Here is a 22908-nt window from a genome sequence, read left to right on the forward strand (position 1 = left end):
GCCTAAAAGACTGGTAAATTGGAGAACTCTGTGCACTTCTTCACAGAACGTTTTTGACAACTTAGAGAACTGCGGAATTTGATTTCCAGCTTGCTACCCCTAGTGAAGCATAACAGAGAGTATCAATGAGGATAATGCAATTAATGTGGTGTGCGTGGTCTTCCAAAAAAGGGTTTGATAAAGTCTCACATGAGGATTGCCAACAAGTTGAAGGTCACAAAAATTTGGATACAATGGTGGCCAAGTGATTGGGAAAAGAAAGAGAATATTAATGAACATTTCTATTTCAGACTGAAGGAAGAAGGACATGGAGTTAAGATTTTTCACAAACAAATCAAAAGGTTTGTTTTTGAGCAAATAATACAAAAACTGCAGGCCTAGCAGCATCTGTGGAGATAAATCACAGTTAATATTTCAGGTCGGGTGACCCTTCCTCAGAATGGTCACTCGACCCAAAACATAAATTCTGATTTCCCTCCACAGACGCTGCCAGACCTGCTCAGCTTTACCAGCAATTTCTGTTTTTCTGATTTACGGCATCCATAGTTCTTTCGGTTTTTACAAGATAAAAGTACTCTTGTGACAACCTAATAGAAACTGGAATGTATTGTCTGAAAGCATGGTAGAAAAAGATTCAATTCTAGTTTCCAAAGGGAATTGGATAATCGCCTATTCAGGAAAATAAATTGCAGTACTATGCAGCAAAAGATTGATATGAGCAAAGATGCTCTTGCCAAAAGTCAACACAGACATGATGGCCCAAAGGGTTTTCTTCTTGTTGTGTAACCACTCTATGATTACATAAAAGTTCAGTATCAAAACATTCTTCAATGTACATTAATGACAACTTATTTCTTACCTTTGCGAGGCCAGCCCTATGTGCACCCTGGGATTCCATGTATGCAATATATTTCGAAAAATTTTTGAACTCTTCCATTGTGGGCTGGAAAGTCATGATTTTACACACAGATTTTGATGGAGACCCTGAATCCTCTGTAGCCATGATGCAGTAATATGAATTCTTCCACCTAAAAGTAATTTTTTTTATTATTTAATGAAGTTAACAAACAGATCATTTTCTATACTGGACTTAGCACTGAGTCACTAACCCAAGATTTTGCTCAATACTACATTTTTATACATGCAGATTACATAAATTGTTCAATTAGAATGACAAGTATCAAACTTCACTCTCAGCTGAAGTCGTAAAAGCAAAATAAATGCCACAACCATGAGAACAATAATAAAAGCAAAATACCACAGATGCTGGAAAACTGAATGAAAACAAAAAAATACAAAAAAAAAACTCAGCACGTCTGGCAGCATGTGGACAGAGAAACAGAGTTCACGTTTTGAGTCTATTGTGACTCTTTGCCAGAACAATAAGCCAACTTAGCTTAATAAGGAAGAAAGAGGTTGTTAAAAGAGATAGCTTTGTATTATTTCAACAGCAATTAGTTAATCTGCAGTAAAAAGCAGAAAATAACATAAATTCTATTAAACAGTAAATTATTAACAAGAACAAATCTCCACGTATTTCCATCAGGTCTCTGCTGGTTACAATAAGGTGATTCCTGAACTCAGGAAATAAAATGATGATGTTATCCTTCCACAGAAGCCTTTGGATCAAGTCAAATCATATAACGTCCTTGTAAAATATCATACTTCCATCACTGCACAATTTAGAAGAACATTTAAGAAATGTATTGTAAGTATGAAGTGCTTCCTGACAACAGTTCTGGATTTACACTTTACCTACCTGTACCTCAATCTCCATTGTCTGCAGTTAGGAAATAAATTTAAATTGTGCTTGAGCTTAGCTTTTCATTCTATTTACATCAATAAAAATTATTCTTATTCACCTCACCTCCTCTCAAACTGAGAAGTTCTAGGGGTTTTTAACCTTCCTGAATTACTCACTCCTCTAACAAAGAACTAGCCATAATGATGTTTCTCTGCACTATTCCAAGGAGTATATGCTTATGGCTCAGCAAGTCAGGCAACAACTGTAGACACATATGTATAGCAACAGAGGTAACAGCTGTCATCTATTTAGATACTGTACTTCAGATGTCTGAAAAAGGGCCCTGCCATGTGTAGGTTTTATTCTGGAATCAGAATTTACCTCTGCAGTAAAATACACACTGATGATTGAGTTACCGGTTACATTTCAAAACAAGTTCAAATACCATCAACTTCCCTCCCCAATTTAGATTACTTATGTTTTCTGTCATGGTGGTAAAATATGGAACCTCGAAAACTCTTCTCGCATATTTAGCACAAATTGGAGGGCTGGAAACTAAAGTGATAGCTAATCCCTACGACTCAGCATTATTCCCAAAAGCTGATTAGTTTAAATCTGGCAGATGTCTTACATGTTCACCATGCAATATTGTACACAGAAACACTAGGAAATAGCAGAGTAGGCCATTATATGTTTCGAGGCTGATCATCCAACTCAGTATCCTGTCCCCTCTTTCTCTCCATATTCTTTGAACTCTTTAGCCCTAAGAACTATATTTAACTCCTCCTTAAAAACATTCAATGTTTTGACTTCAACCACTTGCTATGGCAGAAAATTCCACATGTTTACCATGCGCTGGAAGAAGAAATTTCTTATATCAGCCTAAATGGCCTACATCGTATCCTTAAACTGCAACTCTTGGTTCTGGACTCTCCAGTCATCGAGCACATCCTTCCTGCATTTATCCTATCATGTCCTGCTAAATTTCCTAGATCTAGATGAAATCTCTCCTCGTTCTTCAAAATTCCTGCAAATAAAAGTAATGTTGCCATAAAGCTACTCTCTAATTAAAAAGAATGACCGATGCTGGTTTAACCTGCAGGTCAACATACTTCAGGGAAGGGGAAAGGTTGAGATAGAGAGTCCTTCATGGTAACCTCAACCAGTGCAGAATTGAACTCATGCTGTTGACATCAGTCTACAATGCAAACCAGCAGTCCAACCAACTGAGCTAACACCCACTGGCTCCCCCCTTGTCAATTCTACTCATTACAGCCCCAAAAATTCCAACAGCTTTGGCATGATTTCCCTTTCATACATTCATGTTGACTCTGTTCAATCCTCTCAATGTTTTCAAGTGCTCTGTTATTAGGTCTTTTATAATGGACTCATATTTTCTTTATCATCAATGTCAAGTTAACCAGTCTGTACCAGCATTTTTGACGTACATTTTACCATTACAATTACAATGCATTGAAAAAGCCACGCTGTCCGTTCCCAAAGGTAAGATCTTTAAAAAGATACTCTTGTAACAATTATGGTAAGAGATATTGAAAAACAGAGGTAAAATTAATTGTGGCATACTATGAAAATTATTGCTTTTTTCTGTAACCATACAGATTACTGGCTGCAAATATCTTATATTATGTTGACAATATCTAGATGTATTTTGTTTGCTTCCCTGAAGCATACATTCTGTCTCAATTTTAAAGGAAGATAAATGATCTGTTCTCGAGTGGCAGCAATGAAAAAGTAAATACTGATGAAGTAAACAATTTGCACAAACATCTTCAATCTAGGAAAAGCACCTTGCCTCAATGCAACATTTGCACCACTGGCAAAGACACAAGATCTAGAAATCAGTGTAGGAATTAGGACAGTAAATCCATATCTCACTACACTGTCTCATGGTGCATTTGTGTTTGAAGGTTTTATGTACTGCTCACTTAGCAGCTGCAGAACATTGTACAGTGGGCAGCACAGTGGTTAGCACTGATTCCTCACAGCGCCAGAGACCTGGGTTCAATTCCCGCCTCGTGACTGTGCAAACTCCACACAGTCATTCTCCCTGTATCTGCGTGGGTTTCCGCTGGGTGCTCCAGTTTCCTCCCACAGTCCAAAAGTGTGCAGGTTAGATGAATTGGCCAGTGTTAGGTGAAGGGGTAAATATGGGGGGGGGGGGGGCGCAAATATAGGGGAATGGGTCTGGGTGGTTTGCACTTCGGCGGGTTGGTGTGGACATGTTGGGCTGAAGGGCCTGTTTCCACACTGTAAGTAATCTAATCTAATCTAATACTGTCCTACCTCAAGCTTTTAAAATATAATTTTTTAAATATATTTGGACCTTAAATATTATCAAGCTGGTTCACAGGAGCATTATCAAATTTGACAATGAACCACGTGAACAGCTATTAACACAGATAACCAGAACCATGGATACAGATAGGTTTTAAAATGTGTTACAAAATGAGTAGAGATGTAGAAATTGAAGGAAGGAATTCAAGAGCTTAGGCCATGACACTTTCAGTGGGGTGATTCACAGCAGGAAAGTCTAAGAGGCCAGAACTGTAGAAGTGCATATATCTCTTCTGGGTGGAGGTGATTACACAGATAAGGAGAACTGAGGCCAAGGAATGAAGGAAAACAAGAGAATTTTAAAATGGAGGCACTGTTGGATCAGAAGCCAATGCTAGGTCAATGTTCAAATACGATCTGTGTAAGTTGGGATACAAGCAAAGTTTTCGAAATGCTCAGGTTTATGGAGATGGGAGAAGTCAACCTGCTGAAAATTAAAACAACCAAAAGGCATAAGTAAAGGTTTCAGTTGTGGATGAACTGAGGCAGGGCTGGAGTTAGATAATGTTGGTTAGATATAAAAGTAGGCATTAATGGTGATAGAACAGACATGTGAAAAAAATATTAATAGTTTACAACAAGAGAATGAAATGTGTAAGTTGCAGTTCTTATCCTATTGCACATGTTTCTTTTCTCTTAATATATTGTGAGCTGCTCAGATATTCAGTCTCAGCTCTATAAACCATTCAAGCCAAAGAGGAGAGTGAAAACTGCTCTGTGATTGGTAAATTTAAACAATGAAGCAATTTTTACACTTCCTGGATTTTGTGAAATGGTAAAGATCAAAAGGTGAAACTTCACAGTACATAAGGCTTATGACAGTTTAATCTGATACATCAACAGAGCAAAACAATGATGTTTTGGGGGAAGTGTTTGGGGAAGGAAGAACATGCAATAGTCACAAGACTGAGCTGCATTAATCCAGACAAATGGACAACAGCAACCAGCCCCTGAATCAACGAATAAAAACATAATGTTGTAGATTCAATTTGTTTAGTGAACAGAAAAGTTTTATAGTGGAAAAAGGGTACTTGACAGTTTAGGTGCCAATGATACAAATGCAATTGAGCATCTGTTCAAATTGCCTTGGGGCAGGCAACAAGCATAGAGTTCATTAGGCTTTGGCTTTTAATTAAATTGTGCCTCTGCTCCATAATGAAGTTGAAATGTTTACCTTTGGAAATAGAGGAATTGGAGCATGTCGCTTGAGCCTGTTCCACATTATTATTGCTCTGTCCTTCCACTCTATTTAAATAACCTATCCCTCTTCATTAATACTCTTACTTAGTAAAGATTTAGCAATCTCAGTTTTGAAAATTCCAATCCACCAGCAACAACTGGGGAGTGGATGTTGGAAAGTGAGAAAAAAATTGAAACATTCCACTTGCCTGTGTGGACAAATTCTTCTGAATTTTATTCCTAAGTGGCCTCGATTTAATTTTCAGATCCACTGTGTCAGACTCCGACACCATTGGAAATAGCTTCTGTTAATGACTCCCTCGTTCTAATGACTTCAGAGTACAAGGCAGGTTTATGCAAATTGTTCTTATAATTTAACCCTTTAAGTCTCTTATCATGCTGATGAATCCGCCAAATTACCTCTTCAAGGCCAATTTACCCTTCCTGAAATGTAGTATGCTGCACTGAAAGCGTAGCCTGTAGTGTGTACACTTGAAGAACATTTCATGATTATGCAATGCTCTATAGGATTGTTCCAATTCTCACCCTCTTGCTCCCAACCCCACCCAATAGATGAGGAAGCTAAGAAACATACAACCATCTCAGAGACTTCAAGTATCCAACCTTACAATCCTGGTAGTCAAGGAGTTATGTGCAACACCAGAAAAGTATGGAAATAAATCTCAATACTGGCAATCAGGTGCATTATGAAGGACCTGGATAGGGTGAATTGCCAAAATCTTTTTCCCAAGATGGGGAAGTCCAAAACTAGAAGGCATAGGTTTAAGATGAGAGAGGAAAGATAGAAGAGTGACCGAAGGGGCAACTTTTTCCACACACAGGATGGTGCATGTATGGAATGAGCTGCCAGAGGAAGTGGTGGAGGCCACTACAACATTTAAAAGACATCTGGATGGGTACATGAATAGAAAGGGCTGAGAGGGATATGAGCCAAATGCTGGCAAATGGGACTAGATTAATTTAAGAAATCTGGTCACCATGCACGAGTTGGACTGACGGGTCTGGTTTCATGCTGTACAACTCTATAATTCTATAAGTTACAAGGAATGTGGGTAAAAGAAAACCGGAAGTTGAGATGTACTTGTATTTTCAAACAGGGGCCACATCCAAGGTTCCTGTACACAATAATATTCATGGTATAAAGGTTAATCTTAGCATGGACTAAGGAATGATTAGCTAACAGCAAGCAGAGAGTAGGAATAAATGGATCATCAAGACAACAAACTAGTGAAGTGCCACGTGTACAAAGTTTTGTTGTCTACAAAATAATTCAAAGTTAGTATACAGGTACAACCAGGAAACAGAATAGCAAAGAATATAGTTAGTTATTGGAAGGAGAATGAAATATAAAATTAGGGACTTTTTTTCCAACAATTGTAGAAGTATCTGAAATGCTGTAAACATTTGCTTCACTTATTTAAAGGAAATAGTTAAATTAGAAGCAGTTGAGAGAAGGCTGATTTCTGGGATTAAGGGATTACCTTCTGAGAAAAGGTTGACCATTTGGACCTATCCTCATTGAAGCTTAGATGAATGCTTATTCAAGCATTGTGAAGGGACCTGACAGAAACATCATCAGAGTTTGTTCAGATGATGATTCCCCCTAAAGGGGGGACTACAACCAGCAGACAGAGTCTAAAAAAAGTAGTGTTCTATTCAAGACAGAGATGGGAGGAGTAGTTATTTCCCCAGAAAGTAGAGATGGGGGTCAATGAATATTTTAAGGTCAAGTTAAATAGATTCACAATTGACAAGGCGGTCAATAGTTATATAGATAGACAAAGGTTATGGGAAGGGGATAAATGCCCATTAAAAAGTATACCTGATTTTTTTTTTAACCTGGGAATAATGGAATGGCTGAGTAGAGATTGGGAGGCTACTGCAGGCAGAGTGGTGTTTATTTTGTTGAACATGGTACTTTATTTTACAATCTGCAGTGCTAGCTTCAGGCAGGCAGGTGATTCCCAAGACATGGGATTTACATGTGCTTTCTCTCTATTCTTCGAACCATCTAGAAACAGCATTCAAAGGATAGTCAGCCAAGTCTGAATAATTATTTATCCACACAGTGGAACAAAATCGATACCTACTCCAATAGGGTCAGCCAACTGCCACAGATTCTAAAAGCTAATTGTCAACCAGTTAAGTATGAAACTTTCACTCCGAAAAATGTATTCTACAAGATTCATGAAGAAGAATAAATACTATTGGATAGGGAAACAAATTGTAAATTCAAAGTATGGCCGAAAAATTAGAAGCAAAGCAATAGTAGACGATTTCCTGTCGCTCTGAAAACATAGAAAATTGTCCAGTAATTAAAAACTGTCAAAAGATTTTTTTTTAAAATGAGATACACACATACATTTCACAGCCTCCAATTCAAAAAAGCACTAGGCATTATTACAGTGCACCACTTCTGTACAACACAAGTCACACACGTGTCCCAACTGGAGAGCTGTGAAGCACCTGGCAAACTGTTTTTGACAGGTGACTGAACGAATGATGTCTGCATGCACCAGTAAAAGATAAAAGTAACGAGTGCAGAAATTCACAAAAGGAAACAAAACAGCACCACAAATAATCCTCTACCTTGCAATGAGATCTAAGATCATCCATACCAATTGTATGAAGAGTCAGAGAAAATGGGAAAAACAGTTGCAAATGTGAAGGAACTCACGAAGATAACTTTTTGCATACACACCCCCTTATGGAAGGCTAAATTGCCACTTTGCAATTTCCCACAATGGTGAGGGTCGGGGACACATTGTGTGGAACTGCAGCCATGAATCAGTATTTACCAAAGTCTAATGCACTAATGACATTCCTGATTTTAGATTTTGAAGGATACATTCTAACAGCTGCAATATAAAAAAAATGTGTGCCTATTCCACATCAGTGTCATTTTAACTGGAAGGATTTATTCAATACATATTTCAGTATCAAGTCCTTAACTAGAAATGGAACAAAGTGCAATGAGACTTGCTTGCCTAATTTCATCCTGTTTTTCCTGCAATGACTACCCTTATCTCTAGAATCACCTAAAGTCCTATTTCACAGTTCCTTGCTGGCTACTCAATATCACCATTATCTCTGACTTGTGAGACTGCTAGCCAGGATTTGATGAGCACAAGACTTACTGTGTTTAAATATTGGAAAAGCCAAAGCTATTGCATCAATCCCTGCCGTAAACTGTTTCTTAGCTACTGACTTTTGACTTAGCACTGGCAATTGTCTGAGACTGAACCACTGTTCAAAATTTCAGTGTCCTTTGTGGCCCTGAGACAAAATTCCAACTCTACATCCAGGAAAAGCAGTGACTCGCACCTTCATAATTTCAGGAGAAGGTGAGGACTGCAGATGCAGGAGATCAGAGTCAAAAAGTGTGGCGCTAGAAAAGCAGAACCAGTCAGGCAGCATCCGAGGAGTAGGAGAGTCAATGTTTCAAGTAAAAGCTCTTCATCAAGAATTCCTGGTGAAAAGCTTATGTTCAAACATCGACTCTCCTGCTCCTCGGATGCTGTCAGACTAGCTGTGCTTTTCCAGCACTATACGTTTTGACCGTTCATAGCTTTTCCAGCCTCAGGTCATTTACTGCCAAAACCTACTTTCGAGTGGTCAAGTCTAGAAGTAATAATAATGTTCTGTAGACCAGCCTCTCACCTACCATGTTGTGCAAACCTGACCTCATCCAAAATTTATTGTCACTTCATAACTCCAACAAAGTCCCTTTCACCCATCACCAGTGCACACTGTATTACAGTGTTAGCGAAGAGGTCAATCTTAAGAACTATCATCCTTAATTTTCAGATCCACCTCATGGCATCGCCCCTCCCCAACTCTGACATCCTCCTGACCCATAACACAAGATATCTACACATCTCTAACTGTGGTCCATTGCTCAAGTACAGTTTAAATTGTTTTACCATTGTTGGCTGTGCCTTATCTATCTAGACAGCAAACTCTGGGATTCTTCCCTGATCCTGTCCATCTCTCTACTACTTGAATGCAGTCCTTAAAACCTACCTCCTTGGCCAAGTTTTTGGCCGCCTATCCAAAACACCGTATATGATTTACTGTCAGTGCTTATTAATTAAGACTTCAGAGAAGCCTCTTTGAAATAGTTGAATACATTAAAAAGGTGATATTAATGCAAGTTGTTGTTGCTCACTAAGACTAATGCTGCACTGAAATCCATTTGACACTCCAGGCCAATTTTTTTTCATTTAGTATCATCCAAAGGCTGAAACAAATTCCCTGTCATAAAACCTGTTCTCCCTCTATGCTGTAGTGGTCCACAAGCCATTAAAAGACCAAATCAATTTTCAAACCAGTTGCTTTATTCCAGTTCATGCAATAACAAGATTTTGGTATTTAACGATTAAATGCATTCTAGCACAATAAAGACCAATAAATGTCTCAGATTCAATCCTTGAACAGCAACATAACTTGTATTTTACACACTTAATGATCTTTCAGGGCTTAGTGATAATACAACTAGCCTTGAAATCAGTTAGCACAGGAAGGAGGCAATGATGAGTCAGGGATAGAAGCAATGCTCCAAATCAACCTAATACATGGATCATTGTGATGATGATGATTGGACTCCAATGTAAATTAATAATCCATGAATAATCATTTCCTTTTTCTATCAAGCAGAATGGCGAGTACAAGACAACTAATAACGCCAAAGGAATCATTTTTAGATCCCCACCTTATCCTGAAACAAAGAATCCACTCACTCCTCACTAAACATGAGCTGGCCTGACCCAATTTTGATTTCTTCCCAATAGACTTTGCAGGGGATAGGGGATTTCCAATATAACAGTATCCATGGTTTTCTGTTATCTGCGGGAGACACCTATCCCCCATAGATAACAAGGATTTTATACACTGGAAATTAATTGACACTCAGAGAGAAGTTAACTTACAGCTGTTGTTACATTGTTCCTTGGAAAAATACACATTATTTGCTTAAGATCCAACCCTTTTTCCTGTTTCCATGAGAATCGTTTTATTATATTTGAGGAATGCTAACTGATCATTCAGATTTGTTGCATGGCAAAACAAAATAAATTTTATTTTAGAATTTGCTCTGTGACAACGTGTTGGCACATTGGCATGCAATGATCGAGGAGCTTCTTTAAAAAACATTTCACTGTTTTTGTGCCTCTTCCCAACCGTACATGCATTTAATGTATAGCACTAGAGAGATGCATTAAGATGACTTAATATAACTGCACTGTGGCAAAATGGCTTGAATGATTGAGGTTACATGAAATGCATACACAACCAGCAAAAAGCACACTTCATTCACCAAATTAAATAGCTCCAAAAAATGTTCATCATTTACACCTTTACATACAGAAAACATCCCAAATACTCAAAAAAAGCTCAAGTTTGTGCAAGGCATAAATCTCAGCCAGTTCAATCAGAAATTGCCAGAAACAATTTTGCAAAGTAGTATGAAATTCATTATTAAGAAAATTGTCACTAAATTGCTTTTAGGGGAAAAGGGCCAATTGAAAAGCTCTTTTCACTTCAACACTTCAAACAAAATTGTGCAGATTTTGCCATCAAAATAACAAGGCTAATAGCTGTTCATTAATAAATGGCACAGCCATATTTGGTAAGGAACAGATGTATGGTTAAGTGCAAATACCTGCTTTTCAAACAAAAAAAACCCAGCATTTTTGTTTGGCTCACCAGCAATGATTTTTTTGAAATCAATCATTTCACAGATGCTATTATGCACCTCTGGAGGAGGTGGGACTTGAACACAGACCTCCTGGCTCAGAGGGAGAAGCATTACCACTGTACCCCAAACCCCTTCACCAGCATAGTGGGTATTTTTCATCAATCCACTCAGGATGTTATGATACACCTCTGGAGCAGGTAGGACTAGAATCTGGGGCTCCTGACTCAAAGGAAGGGACACTATCACTGTGCCAAAAAGCTTCCCTCACCGACAGTGAACAAGTATTTCAGAGTCTGTCCTTTAAAGCCATTTTACTACGAGTGATGTATGTCTGATTTCTCAAACTATAGTTTTCAGGTATTTTTTAAACAACCTGTTCAGTAATGTTACTGCATATCTCAGAAGCAGTTGGGACTCAAACCCGGACCTCCTGGCTCAGAGGTAGGGACACTACTACTATGCCACAAGAGCTCCCCTCAATATTAAATGTGAATGGATTGGGCAGCCTACAGCACAAAGCAGTGTTGAAAATGAATACATTTACTCTTTGCAGACATTTCCTAATCTGCTCAGAGATGTTATTACTCACCTGCAGAGCATGTGGGTCCTGAACCCAGGTCTCCAGGTTGTGGTAGGGACACTACCACTGTGCCCTAACAGTCCTTGCATGAAATGTGAAAATGCTGTACATCTCAGAGTCATAGAGTCCTACAGCACAGAGAGAGGCCCTTTGGCCCAAACTGGTCTATGCTAACCAAAATGCCTATCCACACTAACCCCATTTCCCTGCACTTGGCCTTATCCTTCTAAACCTTTCCTATCCATGTATTTGTCCAAATGCCTTTAAAATGTTGTGAATATACACTCCTCAACCACTTCCACTGGCAGCTCATTCCATATGCATACCACCCTCTATGTAAAAAGGTTGCCCCTCAGGTCCCTTTTACTCTTTCTCCTCTAAACTTAAACTGATGCCCTCTCGTCCTCGATTCGAAAAAGACTGAGTACATTCACCCTATCTATGCCTCTCATGATCATATACACATCTATAAGATCCTTTCTCAGTCTCCTATGCCCTAAAGAAAAACATCCTTGCTTGTCCAACCTCTCCCTATAACTCAAACCCTTGAGCCCTGGCAAGATCCTTATAAATTTCTTCTGCACTCTTTTCAGTTTAGTAATATTCTTTCACCACCAAGGTGGACCAAAACTGAACACAATACTCCAAGCGCAGCCTCACCAATGTCCAATGTGTGGGACATAAATATATTGGTTACTAATAGTGGTATATTCTGTGCAAAAGTGGGATTAATGATGTAACCAGGCAAAAGTGCTGACGAGGCTGAAGGCCCAACAGACATCAAACAGGCACTATGATTGGCTTTGTACAGTACGGGGTCTAGACTACATCAGTTTGCTTCATCACCCCAGTTTAAGAAGGGACAATGCTATCATCATCCTCACTTATGGTTGTTCACTCACATTAGAAAATGCAGTATATGAGTTACAGAGTACGCAAATGGAAGTGGAAACCCTCACGAGGCTAACAGAGCTTGGGGGACACCATTTGAATTAAAGAAATTGCATAGCCTTATTCAGGACATATCCTGAAGAGGTACTCTAGGTTAGCCGAAAGCAAAAGCCCAAAACAAGGCCACGTCTTGACCAAATGGTTAACACTTTGTTCAGGGTCCAGGCTGGTATGTGGACTCAAGACAGCAAAGAGTCCCACTAGACCTAAACTGAGTAAGAGAACTCATAGACCGGTGCCCAGGAGAGTGCGCACCCTGGAAAAATTAAGTTGCTTCGTAACATCCAAATCAGAAACAAATCAAAATAAATGTCTGGTTAAATGGTCATCTGGTTCTGATGGAGATTGATAACAGTGCAGCACAGTGATTGCAGAAGTAATCTTTAAGAAAATTCACTCTGGACTCCAGCCCTTAGTTTGCATTCGACCTTAGCTAGACTAAAAACCTATAATCACAGAAACTTTATAGATTAAGGGTACAAATTCGGTTCCGGTCTACTATGAAAAAACAACTGGTTCAGTTACCACTGATTATAGTAAATGGCTCAGGCCCAATCCTGATGGGGCAAAACTGCTTGAGAAAGATTTACCTTGATTGGCTCAACCTTTTTTGATTAGAATTTGGCTGGCTGAGTGAAGTCCTAATTAAATATCCAAAGGTTTTTCATGAAGATCTAGGGACAATCAAAGGAGCCAAGGTCACCAAGAAGCAATTCCATGATTCTCCCACCCTGAGCAATTTTCCTTATGTGCAAAAGTACAGACAGAAATCAAGAGTGAAGGAGTCACCAAACCAGTACAGTCACAGAATGGGCAGAACCTTTTGTACCGATTGTTTAACAAACAGTAAACTGCTTCTCGCATAAAGGACATAGTTGCAAAGCTAGACATAAGCCATGTGTACCTGCAACTGCAGTTGGATGAGGATTCCCAGAAGTATGCTACAATTAATACCCAAAAGCTTCCAATGTACAAGACTGCCATTTGGGGTACTCTCAGTCTGTTTCCTCAGTGCAATTTTTCAGCAGATGAGGGAGAATGCTTTAGAAGGTCTACTCCAGGTCGCCATTTACCTAGATGACATGCTAGTAACATGGAAGACAATAAGGAGCACTTAGAGAATTTGGATACAGTCCTTAGATGTTTCTCCAAGGCAGACGTATGCCTTAGAAGGGAATACTGTGTGTTCCAGACACCCCAAGTAACCTACTTGGGCAAGAGAGTCAACAAGACCGGGTGACACTGATTGAAAGACATCAGTGCAATTAAAAGGTGCTCCAGCTCTCACATTTGTACTAGAGCTCAAGTCTTTCCTTGGTTTAATGAATTATTATGGAAAGTTCATATATAACTGGCCTCCATCCTGGCATTCACTATTGAAAACATATCAGCCATGGAAATAGTCTCGTAGCCAAGATGTTGCCTTTAGGGAAGTGAAGAAGCAGCTATTGTCATCGAAGATGTTGTCACACCATGATCCCAAGCAAGATCTGGTGCTGACATTCAATGCCTCCCCATATGATCGTGGACGCCCACTCAATGTGATTGGACATGCATAGAGTTCATTCATCAAACACGGGGACGATGATTGAAAAGCTGCGAGCATCTTTTGCAATACATGGATGTGTGCCATGGAAGCCTTGGTCACAGATACTGGGCTATCATTGTCCCACAGAGAATTCGAGAGTTTCCTAAAGTTGAATGGCATTTAGTATAGAAGGACAGTTCCGTACCATGATTGCCCAGTGTTGGCTCACAGACGGCCCAACCAGAAGGAACACTCAATATTGTATGCTTCCTGGACTTTGGCTAATGCATAGCGCAAATACACCCAGACAGAGAAAGATGGTTTGGCAATCATCTTTGATGTAAAGAACTTCCACCACTACCTGTACAGATGTAAATTTTTAATAGTAACAGACCACAAAGCCATGCTAGGGTTACTCAAAGAGGACAAGGCCATGCTACCCATAGCTTCAGGTCAAATTCAGCAGCGGGATTTGATTCTAATGTGCTTATTATTACAAGTTGGAACACTGTCCAGGAGGCTAAATAGCAAATGCGGATGCCTTGAGCCACTCCCATTGGCAGATACATCATTGGTGGTGCCGCCACTGAGAGAATCCATTCCGGTTTTAAACTTTCTGGATAGCCTTCTGGTCACCACTGACAATACCAGACTGTGGATGCAAAAAGATCCAGTCCTGGCAAAGTTAAAACAGCTGGTGGTGATGAGGGAAACAAAAGGGCCATCACAACCAGAAGATAAATCTTCAGGACCTGGGAAAGCCAGATCACCCTGGGAATGACATTTTATTATGGGGGGGCAAGAATGATTGTCCTGAGCAAAGATCACTGCCAGATACTCCATCAGGGTCATCCACCGGTGTCCAAAACAAAGATGTTGGCAAGAAGTTAATTCTGGTGACCAGGACTGGATGCAGACGTAGCCACGTTGGCAGGGCATCAGAATGGCCTGAAAAACTTTGGATTGGTTACATATTTACTATGCTGGCCCTTTCAAGGGCTCAACATTCTCATTCATTGTGGAAGCCCACTCAAAGTGATTGGACATACATAGAGTTCATTTATCAAACACAGGGACAATGATCGAAAAACTGTAAGCATCTTTTGCAATACATGGATGTATTGCATGGAAGCCTTGGTCACACACAATGGGCTATCATTGTCCTGCAGGGAATTCGAGTGTTTCCTAAAGTTGAATGGCACTTGGCATAGAAGGACAACTCCATACCATACATTGCTCAATGTCTGGCTGAAAGAGCAGTCCAAACTTTGAAGGCAGATTTAAAGAAACACTCTACAGCACACAACACAAAACTATCCTGGATCCTAACTGATTATCGGTCAACACCTCATGCAACTACAGGAATAGTTCCAGCAGAGTTGCTAATGGGGAGAGGTTAAACCTAACTTTCCCAGACCTTGGTGGTGGTGGGGAGGAGGTGAGGAGTTGACATGGCAACAGGAATGCCAACGCTGGACACAAGACTCCTTTAATCGACAGACACAATTTACTTCAGGGGATGAAGTTTGGTGCCGCAACCACAAAAATGGCCCTGCATGGGTAAGAGGCATGGTTGAGGCAAAGTTGAGGCAAAGTCAGATCCTGTGACACACAACATTTGGGCAGGTGAGGCAGTCCTGACCAAGTATGTGGACAACATGAAAGTAGCAAACCTATAAACAAAGAAACAACAAAACATATCCGGCCCCACAGAACAACTAGAAATACTGTGGGAGGACCCATGGGCTTTACCACTCCTTCGAGTGCCGAAAAGACCTCAGATTGTGAGATGGACATGGCGGATGTTGCAGCCTCGAAGTGTTACCGCTTGAAGACGAAGAATTTCTTCTAACACACTCCAGACACAAGAGGTGGACTATGGCTCGATTCATGCTGCCCATATCCAAAGCAGAGTCGGAGGAACTGGACATGGTGTAAAAATGCCCCAGGAGAAACTTCATGAAAAAGTACAGGCTTAAGTCCCTGGACTTAGAGTGGGAGGGATATAGTGATTGTGAAGTTATCAGCCAGGTGAACCTCAGAATATTGATGCTGTTAATGTGGGTCAAAAGTGTGTTGCTGGGAAAGCACAGCAGGTCAGGCAACATCCGAGGAGCAGGAGAATCGACGTTTCGGGCATAAGCCCTTCATCAGCCCTGTTAACCTGGTCCAATCAGGGAGTCCTAACTGGCAGACATAAAACGGAGTAGAACAGGAGCGGCAATGAAAGCAGGAATGGAGACAGCAGAAGTGGCAATAGAACCAATTCTGCTGAGAATGATGGCTTTGCTGTGCCAGAACCACCTCCCAGAAAGAAGAGCAGCAGATGGGACAATTAAATCCCAGCAATTGTGTTTCACACATTCTCTTGCAGGCAGAAAAATGCTTACATTTCAATCTCTGTTAGAAACTTCAGTGATAGTTTCATCTGCATAACCATCAATACAAAAAGGGACACTACAGGATGGATTTTTATTTAGAATAGTAAACTATGTATCTTGTATGTTAGTGTTGGTCTTTGAAATGGAAAGAACTTTTTCATACTGTCGACTACTTTGACTATATTCTGTTTCACTTGTTTTGTCTTTGCTCTGTTATTTTTGAAACAGTAAAGTCATCTCAAATGTTTATGGAATTGTCCTGAATCCTGTCTGCTTTTGGTTTCTGCTGATTTGCATTGTGAAATGCTACATCGTTTGAGTTGACATTGCTATTCTGACAGGAGAAGGCTATAGAGAGAGAACTTTCTTATTTTCTTTTCCCCAGGTTAGGGCCAACAGAGTCTGGTCGAAGCCTGGTCACCAAATTACGCATATGTTTGAGAATATGGCTCTTTTATGAAATAAAATTTTAAAAGGATGTTCCAAAAAAAAATAAAACGGAGTGCCTTCCTTGTGGTGGAAATTGAATAAAGATTCGTGCACCTTGCGTTTCTCACTGTGTCTCACACCTACACACACACACACACACACCATGGGTGCTGGGGAAAAATAAGCACTACTGCAGTTAGGCGGTAGTGTGGGGGTGAAATTTAAAAAAAAAGACAAAATGATAAAAAACAGGAGTGTAAGGGCACTGCTTGTCAAAGAAATAAAACAAAAGAAAAAGAAAAAAATAAAAAGGAGTGCCAGCTGGAAGGTACGTAGGGGCGGGCTGCCTTAGAGTGGCCGGAAGGTGGGAGGGACGGGCGCTTGCTGGGACTGTATTGTTTGCACTTTTTTATGTAACTGGATTAGCTTTTTATGTACAAATGTCACTGTTGCTGTCTTTTCATGTTTGAAACTGGGATTTGAGGTTTGTCCCCATTTCACTGTAAACTGGTTGAACTGTAGGGTTTGGGGCCTAGCTTTGCTGCTCCTCTCCCTTGTAAAATTGCTGTTGTATACAGCTGTAAATGTTAACTGTTTTTTGTAAATTGTTTTGTAACTTGTTTAATAAAATATTATAAAAAGGAGTGCCAGCCGGAAGGTGCGTAGGGGCGGGCTGCCTTCGAGTGGTTGGAAGGTGGTAGGGATGGGGGCTTGCTGGGTCTGTATTGTCTGCACATTTTTATGCAACAGGATTGTCTTATGCATAAATGTCATTGTCTTTTCATATTTGAAACTGGGATTTGTGGTTTGTCCTCAATTCCCTGTAAACTGATTGAACTGTAGGGTTTGGGGCCTAGCTTTGCTGCTCCTCTCCCTTGTAAAATTGCTGTTGTATACAGCTGTAAATGTTAACTGTTTTTTTTGTAAACTGTTTTGTAATTCTTTTAAGTAAAATAAAAAAAGAAAAAAACTAACAAAGTAGTGCCAGCCGGAAGGTGCGTGGGAGCGGGCTGCCTTAGAGTGGTTGGAAGGTGGGAGGGATGGGGGTTTGCTGGGTCTGTATTGTATGCACTGTTTTTATGTAACTGAATTGGCTTTTTATGTACAAATGTCATTGTTGCTGTCTTTTCATGTTTGAAACTGGGATTTGAGGTTTGCCCTCATTTTCCTCTAAATTGTTTGAACGGTAGGGTTTGGGGCCTGGTTCTGCTGCTCCTCTCCCTTGCAAAATTGCTGTTGTATACAGCTGTAAATGTTAATGTGTTTTGTAAACTGTTTTGTAATTGCTTAATAAAATATAAACAGGATTAAAAAGAAGGAGTACCCTCCTCGTGGGTCTGCTCCTGGGCCTGGCCGACCTGGCCATAGACAGGTCCAGGCAGTGGGCCTTGGAGGGGGGTCATTAGGGCCGACTGCCTGACGGCAGTTACGTTAGAGCCCGGGTGTCTCTGGAGAAGGAGCATGCGGTGTCCACCGACACCCTGGAATTGTTCAGGGAGAGGTGGGCACCTCAGGGAGTGGAGTGTATTATTTCCCCCTCCAACTCTATTTTGATTTAATCCCTGCCCTCCCCTTTCCTGTTTGATGTCACGGGCCACTCTGGTGTTTCCTTTCTTCCTGGTGGTGGAAAATGAATAAAGATTTGTACACCTGTTGTCTTTCACTGTGTCTCACACCTGCACACACACAACATGGGTGCTGGGGAAATTGTAAGCACTACCGCTGTTAGGTGGTAGCGTGGGGAATTAAAAAGAAAAAAAAGAGAAAGAGAAAGGGAAAAACAGCAAGCAGGTCCAGGCTGCGGGCCCTGGAGGGGCTCGTTAGGGCCAATTGCCTGCCCCTCTCCCGCCATTATGTCAGAGCCCAGGTGTCCCTGGAGAAGGAGCACGTCGTGTCTACCAACACCCTCAAGATTTTCAAGGAGAGGTGGGCACCGCAGGTAGTGGAGTGTACTATTTCCCCCTCCAACTCTATTTTGATTTAATCTCTGCCCTCCCTTTCACTATTTGATCACACAGGATTGCCCTTTGAGAAGGGCACTGCTTATCATTGGCAACTCTGGTGTTTCCCTTCTTCCTCATGGTGGAAAATGAATAAAGATTTATACATCTGTTGTCTTTCACCGTGTCTGACACCTGCATACACCCACACAACTTGGGTGCTGGGGAAAAATAAACAGTACCGCTGTTAGGTGGTAGTGGGGGACAGAAAAAGGAAGAAAAATTTAATAAGAGAAAAAATTAAAAAATAAGTAAACAGGAGCGTATGTGCACTGTTTTATTGTTTGGTTTATCGGACTGTATATGATTGCGATCATTTTGTTTCTGGATAATGTAAGGAGAGGTTTGTCCTAGTTTCCCTGCGAACTGGCTGTATGGTGGTGTTCGAGGTCTGGTTTCGCTGCCTCTTTTCTCTGTAAATTGCTGCTTCTTGTATACAGCTGTCCATGTTAACGGTTTGTTTGTAATTTGTACTGGTTAATTAAATTTTTAAAGAAGGGAAAAGATATAAACAAGAGCGTCAGAGGTCCTGTTCACTCTGAGAGCTGACACTGAGGAAGCTGGACCAGTCAAGTACTCTGCATACGTAAATGAAGAGTGACTTGGTGACAGGTTACTGCCTTCTGCAGAGTTATTTCACACATCAACTCCCCCATCACACTTGTACTCATGCCTCTTAAAGACCACATACCATACACTCAATCAACACCAACCTCCCACAGAACCTAAGTCTTCTCTCCCTCACAACCCCAAGACAACCATACATCCTGCCCTGCAGATGACACCACTCTTCTGCTCAAAGAAGAGACCACACTTCACTAATCCCTTTGTAAACCACACCTCTCTCTATGCATGCCCCACCCTACTACCCCAACCTCCAGCTAACTTGCAAACCACCGCTGGCTCCTGCCCCAAGGACATTTCTTCTCATTTACCCAGACCCCACCCTACCAAGCCTCCTTGCAGATGAAATACACCCCAGAAGCTTGCGGACCACACTGCTCATCCTTACCCCTTGTGGTTCATACTTTACTTCTCTCCAGCACATCAACCCCTTGCATCCCTCACCTGCCCACCAAAACTCTCCAGTTTCACCGTCCCCATTGCTCCATCCCTGTTTCCCACCAACACCATGCAGCTTTCCCCCTCCCCCAAAATACAGCGGGCAGATAACACCCTGGGGAGAAAAACTGTTCCTATCTGTAGCTCCCCTCAAGGAAATGGCATTGTCTGTCTTCAGCAAGTTGGAATTCAAGCATTACCCCTTGACATCTGTGAGCATTACCGTCACCGAGATACCCACGACCAACATGATGTAACCTGATGGTCACCACACCTCAGACAAAGGGAGGTTGGGAAGGATAATCCTTCACAGCAATGCCTGCTGGTGTAGGAACAGAATTCACATTATTCATGTCACTATGCATAGCAAACCAGTCAAACGAGCTAAACCAATCCCTTATAAATAGCTTTGGTTACAAGCATGTCTTTCACTTAAAACTTTGATATTTTGTTTACAGGTACTGCCTAACCTGTTTCTTTCCAATATAATTTGTCTGATATTGAATCTCCGACATTTGCAGGGTTCGTCTGCTCTTCTTTATTAATTTGTTTGCTTGTTTTTCTCTTTTCTCTCACTTTATTTTTCTCTTTTATTGTATTTATCTCTTGATGAAAAGCTCGGTCATGGCGACAGCATCAGTGGCAGTGAGTAGGTGAGTAGTGCGGACTCGAGACAGCGACAAAGGTGAGTTTGGGTTCCTGACAGCTTCTGCATCGTCAAGGTGGTCCTCATGCCAACCCGTGTCTGCTGCGGCAATGAGTTTGAGTTCCCAATGATGTCTGCTTCCAGTACAGATCCATGCATACAACAGCTCTATTAGCAATGTGGGACCAATTTGGACTCATGGCAGTGGCAGAGTTAACTTTGAGCTGGTGTGGTATAGGATTGTATTGGTGGCACCTGCACTGGCGAGCAGGCGTCAGTGGAGGCAAGATGGCACTGAAGAGTGATGACTTTCATTCTAGTGGTGGCGGTGCAACAAAGGGGCCACTTGCCTGGCCACCAGGCCCACGGCCTGTAATGGAGCACTTAAGGAGGACTGTAAAGTTGGACACATTTTTCTTAATTTCTTCATTTTTCTGCCTTGATATTCCATGCTTTAGTCTATTTTTCCATGTTTTAAAACGGCACTGGAGTGTGATGACATTATACAACCCTTTTCACTGTATTTTTGTAACAAGATACCCGTGACATTAAATTTTTAAAAAAATCAAATAAACTGTAAATATTTCAGAATGGCACCTTTGGAACATTGAAATATTTATGCACAACACATAGTAAATCATGAAAACAATCAAATCTAATTTGAAGTGTTTAAAATCAGAACAAAAGTGAAATGTTAAACCAACCGTACAACATTTACTTGAACTGTAATAATAAATGTCATTTCACTTTCTGCCACGCAGTGACAGCTCATGAGTCAGTTGTCTGCCATTACAGCTGATACACCAACAGATCACAGGTGAGCTGAATATGGGGGGGAACGGACTGTCGATTTTATAAAACAGATTTAAATTGAGATGATCGATCATTCGGGTAGAAATGAAGCAACAGGGAGACGTAGGCAGAAACATGAACAGAAAGAAACGACAAACGCCAGCGGAGAGAAGTTAACTTCCTTTACAAGGCCTGTTTTTACAAAATAAAAACACCACGGAGATCCTTCTGAAAGTGCATTTAGCATCAAATTCCACAAAATTATTAAATTACAAGAGGCTCGGGCACGAGACGAAGAGGGTCACGCCAGATGCGCCTGGGCAGGCAGACCTGGGATTGATAGCAGAGGATTAATTGAGCGGAGTGAAATAAGCAGGGACTTGTGTGACAGGGAGCTCACTCATTGACAAGGCGGCCGGCCGGCTGACTGACACAGACAGACAGACGCTGCTGCTTCAACAAACGGGATTACCCTCATGGGCTGACCGTCAGGGCCGGGGACAATGACAGGGCGACGGACTGCCAGCCCCTGCAACCCGGTCCCGGTCGCCTTTCGCCCGCCGAAACTACGCCGGGCCTTGCGACACTTGGAGCCGCGGCCTGGGGCACAACAAGTTGTTTCGCCGCCTGCCATCACCGGCGGCCGTTCCGCCGGGCCCGGGATCACCGCAACACTCCCCCCCCCCCCGGGGCTCGAGCCGCCGCACCTAGATCGCCCGAAACACGCGGACCGTCACTTACAGTGAAGTGCGAGTGTTCGGAGACCACACAACGATCCAGGCCTAGAACCGGGGCCCAACTTCCACCGCCGCCTCCAGTTGTTGTTGTTGTTGTTGTTATTGACAGTAGCGGTGCGCAGGCGCGCAATCGCGCACACACACAGCGCCCTCACAGGACTTTGTATGTACTGCAACCACTCGGAGACAACGCCCCCCCCTCCGCGTAGGATCCAACCGGCACGACAACTGTCAGAAAACAGTACACAATCCACCCGGCATTTCAACTATCCAAGGACAGCGCCACTCTAGGATCCACCCAGCATTGCAACCATCCAGGGAGAATGACCCCACAAGATCTGGAAGAAGACTGTGAGGACTGCAGATGCTGGAGCAGAGAGTGCATTGCTGGAAAAGAGCAGAGGTCAGGCAGCATCTGAGGAGCAGGAGAATCGACATTTTGGGCAAGAACCCTTCATCAGGAATGAGGCTTGTGAGCTGTTGGGGTGGAGAGTTAAATGAGAGGGGGTTGGGGCTGGGGGAAGGTAGCTGAGAGTGCAATAGGTAGACGGAGGTGCGGGTAATAGTGATAGATCAGCGAGGAGGGTGAAGCAGACAGGTAGGACAGGTCAGAAGGGCGGTGCTGAGCTGGAAGGTTGGAACTGGGATAAGGTGGGGGGGGAGGGAAAATTAGGAAACTGGTAAAATCCACATTGATGCCTTATGGTAGGGGCCCAAGGCAAAAGATGAGGTGTTCTTCCTCCAGGCATCGGGTGGTAAGGGTGTCACAATGGAGGAGGCCCAGAACCTGCACACCTCCCTCCTCACC

At 41.8% G+C, this 22908-nt stretch overlaps 1 protein-coding gene across 6 annotated transcripts in view; it reads right to left on the reverse strand.

Annotated features, from left to right (window-relative positions):
• The window catches only part of LOC140487885 (lysine-specific demethylase 4C-like), a 427159-nt gene extending 404944 nt beyond the window's left edge, over positions 1-22215 (reverse strand). For 5 of the 6 annotated variants that reach the window (XR_011962962.1, XM_072587280.1, XM_072587271.1 and 2 more), the window contains exons 1-2: positions 22105-22215; positions 860-1028 (exon numbers count right to left, since the gene is read on the reverse strand). Coding sequence is in view for 4 of the 6 variants with exons in the window: in XM_072587280.1 (XP_072443381.1) it covers positions 860-1003 (144 nt within the window). In the remaining 2 variants the exon portion in view is untranslated. The remainder of the gene's footprint in view (positions 1-859; positions 1029-22104) is intronic. The other variant, XM_072587299.1, reaches the window with a different exon arrangement.
• Positions 22216-22908: the final 693 nt, after the last annotated feature.

This window comes from Chiloscyllium punctatum, chromosome 2, assembly GCF_047496795.1.
Source record: "Chiloscyllium punctatum isolate Juve2018m chromosome 2, sChiPun1.3, whole genome shotgun sequence".
Taxonomy (NCBI): domain Eukaryota; kingdom Metazoa; phylum Chordata; class Chondrichthyes; order Orectolobiformes; family Hemiscylliidae; genus Chiloscyllium; species Chiloscyllium punctatum.